General features: G+C 34.7%; 1 protein-coding gene across 1 annotated transcript in view; it reads right to left on the bottom strand.

Moving 5' to 3' along the window:
* Nucleotides 1-984: 984 nt before the first annotated feature.
* Nucleotides 985-6,769, bottom strand: part of LOC134271866 (17S U2 SnRNP complex component HTATSF1-like) — a gene marked incomplete at its 3' end in the record, with an annotated part of 34,274 nt that continues 28,489 nt past the window's right edge. The window contains exon 6 of the mRNA XM_062754079.1: nt 985-1,085. Coding sequence (XP_062610063.1) covers nt 985-1,085 — 101 coding nt within the window. The remainder of the gene's footprint in view (nt 1,086-6,769) is intronic.

The raw sequence follows: 6,769 nt of genomic DNA, 5'->3' as shown, positions 1-6,769 counted from the left end.
ATTTTAAAAAATTTAAATAGTACGTTATTACTCCAATCAACTATGTCCCCAAGTGGTTGTAACAGCCCCCCTGCCCCCCCTCTTCATAGTATTTATAATTTAATAATGCATTGTTTGTATTGAACATACTTCTTAGAATAGTATATTTTCTGGAGAACTCGCTAAATTGTTTCAAAATCAGTCAAATAGCTTAATTTTAAGTTTAAGCCCAAACTTATGCCTACCCATGAGTAGACGTAAAATTTTGACCTAAATTTAGTCAGGTGTAACAATACGCTCTTTAATGAAACGGAAATCTTCGTGCTAGTCCCGACTTTACACCGGCGTAGCGCTACGACCGGGCGTACTGCCTTTGATGAAACGGGCCCCAGGTGTCATTTTCCTCGTCTATTTTTACGTAGTGAAAATCTCTCTAAAACTTGCTCATGTCAATGATGGTATCTAGATGTGTTTATGCTAATTTTTCTTCTCTGCCTTCTCTACACTGACAAATTATCTTTTCCTTTCATATTTCAACTACTTTTATTGCCGATTTTTCTCCATTCTTCATATGGCTCTTTTGCTATAAATAGTGGCACACGACTTTTAATACAGACGGGAAAGAACTTTTTGACCCAAATTCTAGCTGAGTAAAAATACATGAAAATACTTTTATTAACACCCAAAAATCAAATAAAAAACCCCGAGGCGGGACACTTTGAGAGGGGCGGGCGGGGATGAGAATCTAAAGATGAATTTTATCTGGCCTAAGACAGACCATTTCTAGGGAGAATTCACAATGATGACCTTATTGTTTCTAATTAAAGAGTTCTAAAATATAAAACTCCTGTGACACAAAAATTCAATTTTCATGTTCTTATTTTCCAATAACCTTGATTAAAGTCTCAGTTTAGTTAAACTCTCAGAATAATTGATGTAACGAAGGGGATCACATAGCTCAATAAGCATCAAGAAGTGATTGTTGAGATTCTTTTAATTTCTTACTTACATCAAACTCTTTTGGAGAAAACATGTTTTTCAAGATGACAACTTTTTCACATTTTTGTCTGGCATCAATTGGTCGCTCTGGTCGCCAGTCAAACAATCTGAAATACACAACAATTCAATCCTAAAATCTATCATTTAAACTACCGGTACTACATACACCAGCTATAAAAAAATAGATCCCCACCCCCCATTAATTGCCCATAAAATTTACACCTACCTGCTTAAATGGATAAACATCAAATTTTACGAATGTATAGGGACTGGAAGTCATGATAATGCTTCAGCAAGAGAATACATGTAACATTTAATCAGTAACCAAAAGTCTCTGTTGAGACTGTAGCTCTACTGCTTTGCACTTATAGCAAAGATAGAGAAAAGTAGCAGTTGGGACTTGAAACTTTAAAACAGCAATAAATAGAATGATCCTTGATTTAGTCTCTTTTTGTGGTAAGATTGCAATAAGACTATAACTGTAGGAGTAGATTTCAATAAAATTTTAATTTTAAAACAATAAAGACAATTATGTATCTCAGTGTTGTCTACTTGCATGCCATACTATATTATAATCAGACTAAAACTGTATTTGGAGTAGCATTTTAAAAGTATTTCACAGAAATTTCTATTTTTAGTAACAACTGCAACATCAGTTGTTAAAATCAAAAACCAATAAAAAGAATTATGTATCTCAGTGTAGTGTACTTGTATGCCAAGTTATATTGAAATCAGACTAAAACTGTAGGAGGAGTTGCAATTTTGAAAATATTTCATAGAAATTTCTATTTTTAGTAACCACGACAACACCATTCAATTGCAATTGATAGCTTTTAGCAGTTTGTATCAGCATAAGAAATTTGATAAAAATATCTTGTTTACTTTAAAACTAATGTAGACAATAATGTAAGAAAAGTGAGATCAAGGTCAAAGTAAAGGTAAAAAATGCTGAAGCTGTTGAAAAGCTTATATCAGTATGTATCAGCATTCGAAGTTTGATTATACAGTTACTTGAATGGTTTCTTAAAAACTAAGCTAAACACTTATTTAAAGACAAAAGAATACCTGTACTTATGCCCCCAATGGCTCGATCATACCCAAAACAGAACTTGACTTTTAATAAAATTCTATACCAATTTCATTTGAATACTGTAGAGTGACGTACTTTTTTTCCACGAGGTCATAATTCAGCAGAATCTCTATTCGTGTTCAATCCGCTGGTAGAAAATTACGCAGATATCTTAAGATTCTCCTTATATGCCTTGTATTTGCATTAAGTTCGATGGGACAAATTTCCGCGGAAATACATAGCGTAAATTAATACCACACGGAAAAAAAGTACTTCTACAGTATGTTTTATCTCTGCAAAGGAAATGAACAAAAATGGATGGTGGACCAACAGACCGACCCACCTACAGACAGACAGACAGAAAGACAGACAGCAGCAAAGCAATATGCCCTCCCTTCTTCAAAGGGGGCATAAAAATTAAAGTCAAAGGAAAGATCAATGTCAAACCAAAGGCCCAGGGGCCACATCGCTCACCCGAGCACAATAGCTAGGAAAAAGCACAAATAAGATCAGAGCTGAAAAGTTTAGTGAGGTGGGGGGGGGGGCTTGAATTTTAATACTACTTGAGAATGCCTTCATATCAATACAGCATATGACCCTTGTGAAAATAGGGGATCCCAAGATTTCCTGAATGGCTCAAGATATATCTTGAAAAATAATACTAGGATGGTATTGGAACAAGGATTTCTCAGGATTTCACAGAATCCTGGTAAAGCAAAATATCCTATTCCTGGGACCACAATTATCCTGACCTCAGGAATATTTCACATGTTTCATGGTAGCACAAATATCCTGGGATGTCTTGAGATTTCCTGGGATTACAATCCTGTCATCATCCTGGCCTCAGGAATTTGACTTTGTAGTGTAAAAATCCTGGGATATCTTGAGATATTCCTGAGATCGATCAACAATCCCCTTATTGTCACCTTATTGTCATAATGACCTCTAGGGTTTTGTCACTTCTTTCAAAAACAGGACGGATTAAGTTCTCAAAATGCATTTAAATATGGATCTTATTTGCATGATGCAAGGAGTGGTGGAAACACTGACTCCAGGGATGCTTTCTGTTATTAGGCCTGTAAAGAATTAAATTAAGATACTTTATTATTCTAAAACAATTAATCACAATAATGTTTATATTGATGGTCAAAATAAAAAAAGATAAATTTTTCATAGTTCAGTTGGTCATGAAAGACCATACAGTCAATAAAAAAAATCATATGCATCAATATTAAATTAGCAAATTACACTGAAAGAAATAATTAAAAGATAATATATAAAATACTGCACTGAGCTGTGTACTACGTAAATCTGGAAATTTTTGCTGTAGATAAATTTTTAGCAAATTTGCAAGTTCATTGCATTTGCAAAAATATTTTTCTTAAAAATAAATTACAAATAGGAAAAGTAGTGGTAATCTGCAAAATTTTGAAACGTAAAAATTAATAAACACCATTTGACCCGATTTCGCAAAATAAAATCGACGTAAAAATTTCGAGATTTACGGTATAATGATATACATTTGACCATATTTCCTAAAGGAAACTACAGAGAATTTGCAATAATTGTTTAGGAAAATGTTTGATCATATATTAAAAACTATATATACACATGTAAAACAATAATTACATGATATCATGATGTAATTCATGTACATATATTTTACACATGTATCATGTGTATTGTATTTACTGATAACATACTGTATTTATATTAAATTAAGTACTAATTTATAATTAACATACTGTCTATGTATATAATCATAGTAATCTAAAATGAGGGATGGAAGTACACATTTAAGCCCATGCACTTACCCTTTTCTTAGCATTCTTTAGTACCACCAGCAAATCTTTGAAATTTTCCTCTCACTGCATCCAGGTCATTCATATCTTCAATATTTCCCCATCTCATGGACATAGACACAATCAACTTTTAAATGTTGACATCTAGTTCAATATGGTGATGACATATTGTATTTCCCAAAGCATATTTCACTTTTTACTGTATAATTCTTTCATGTTCCTCACAAACATTTTGGTTTGCAATGAAATTTTGAACTGGTCTGAGAAGGCGCACAAATCCTGACTGGCTCTCCTCATTGGATGCTGTCTTAGTTTAAGCAACTGTGGGGGGACACAGCAGGTACGTTGTTTAGGTCAAGGAAAGCTTTTGCAAATTGATGGGATAAAGATTAGGTCAATAAATTAAAGAAACTCCTGCCCCAGGCCCCCATTCATTTGTGATGCTTTCATCAGAAAGAATTAACACTTAACACATGGGCAATTGTAATGAAGGGACCACATAGAGATATTGAGTCTTGACTTCAGGATATTCCAGGACTTGGAATGAACAGTTTGATCTCAAGATGGACTTATTTGATTCAGTTTGTTTTAGTTCAGAAAATATTAAAAGCCCTGAGATTTCCTTGTGTCAGGACTTGATCTCTTGTAAAAGTCCTGAAAAATCCTGGAAAGATCCTGTTCTGGTGAAGCGTTAACATAAAGTCCTGACATGTCCTGATAAAATCCTGAACCTGATATCAGGACATCTCAGGATATGACAATTGTCAGGAGCAAAAATTTCGGAGAGCAGGACATGTCAGGATATCTCAAGAAAATCCCAGGATATCCTGACTTCTCCTGACCCTCCAGGATTTATTTCTGCAAGGGGACTTTGCTGTTCTTGGTGAAAAGATTTTTTTAACACTTTCTTCCTATACATTACTTATTATTATAATTTGAATTTGATTCCCCATTGTTTCCCTCCCTACCCCCAAGGGCCATGATTTGAACAAATTTAAATCTTCAATACATGAGGAATCTTACAGGTCAATACATGTATGACTAAACATAGCTTTTCTGTTCTTGGGATTTTTCCCTTTATTTTTCCAAGTAAAAGTTTGATCCACCGTTGTGGCCCCACCCTACCCTTGGGGTTATGATTTGAACAAATTTATAATTAATTCTACACTACTTGAGAATGCTTCCATATAAATACTAGTATCCCTAATCATGGGTTTGCTATTCTTGAGAACATTTTTTAAAATATATTTTAAGGTAAAACTTAGATCCCCCATTGTGGCCCAACCCTATCCCCCAGGGTCACGATTTGAACAAACTAGAATCTACACTACCTGAGAATGATTCCATATAAATATCACTAATCATGGCTTTGAAGTACTTGATAAATATTCCTATGTAAAACTTCGATCAGCAATTTTGGCCCCATCCTACCCCGTGGGGTCATGATTTGAACAAACTTAAATCTACACTACCTGAGGATGATTTCACATGAGTTTCATCTTTCCTGTCTCAATAGTTCTTGAGAAGAAGATTTTTAAAGATTTTTCCTATATATCCTATGTAAAACTTTGGTCGGCCATTGTGGCCTACCCTACCCCAGGGGTCATGATTTTTAACAAACTAGAATCTACACTACCTGAGGTTGCTTCCATATAAATATCATCTATCATGGCTTTGAAGTACTTGAGAAGAAGATTTTAAAAGATTTCCCTATAGATTCCTAATGTAAAACTTTGATCAGCCATTTTGGCCCCATCCTACCCCCAGGGATCATGATTTGTACAAACTTGAATCTACACTACCTGAGGATGATTCGACATGAGTTTCATCTTTCCTGTCACGATGGTTCTTGAGAAGAAGATTTTTAAACATTTTTCCTATATATTCCTATGTTAAACTTTGATCGGCCATTGTGGCCCCACCCTACCCCCGGGGTCACGATTTGAACAAACTTGAATGTACACTACCTGAGGATGATTTAACATAAGTATCACCTTTCCTATCCCTATGGATCTTGAGAAGAAGATTTTTAAACATTTTTCCTATATATTCCTATGTAAAACTTTGATCGGCCATTTTGGCCCCACCCTACCCCCAGGGGTCATGATTTGAACAAACTTGAATCTACACTACCTGAGGATGATCCTACATGAGTTTCATCTTTCCTGGCCCAATGGTTCTTGAAAAGAAGATTTTTTAAGAATGCCATTAATTTTTCACTAATTCATAATTATCTCCCCTTGGCAGAAGGCGTGGCCCTTTATTTGAACAAACTTGAATCCCCTTTACCCAAGGATACTTTGTAGCAAGTTTGGTTGAAATTGGTCCAGTGGTTTTTGAGAAGAAGATGAAAATGTGAAAAGTTTATGACAACGACAATGACGACGACAACGACAACCACAACGACAGACAACGGACAAACTTTGATCAGAAAAGCTCACTTGAGCATTCGGCTCAGGTGAGCTAAAAATGTTGGTGCAGTTGAATAGCTTACATTAACATATGAAGTTTGATTACACTATCTTGAATGGTATCTTTAAAACTGAGATAAAAACTCTCATCAATATCTATCAGTATATGAAGCTTGATAAAAATATCTTGAATAGTTTCTTTTGAAACTGAGATTTGAACTGAGTTAAACGCAAAGTGTGATGGAAGGAGGGAAGGACAGAAGTAAGGAAGATGGACATGACAAATACTATATGCCCAGGTCATATTCATGTCAGGGCATAAAAACTACATGTATGAGGGTTGTCCCATAAAGTCGTAGACCATGTTTACAACTTATTTAACATGCTACCAATACTAACCAAATTTTGCATAGACATATACAATGTTCTTTTAAATTGTGAATTCTTAAATGTATATCTTTCATATTAAAAATATTGAGTCAATTTATATGAAGGCCGATATGGCCTGT

Source organism: Saccostrea cucullata, unplaced genomic scaffold (assembly GCF_032062105.1).
Source record: "Saccostrea cucullata isolate Sc308-1 unplaced genomic scaffold, CSIRO_AGI_Scuc_v1 ctg635, whole genome shotgun sequence".
Lineage (NCBI taxonomy): Eukaryota > Metazoa > Mollusca > Bivalvia > Ostreida > Ostreidae > Saccostrea > Saccostrea cuccullata.
Note: the sequence above shows the minus strand (reverse complement) of the source record. Positions and strands in the feature narration are given on the sequence as shown.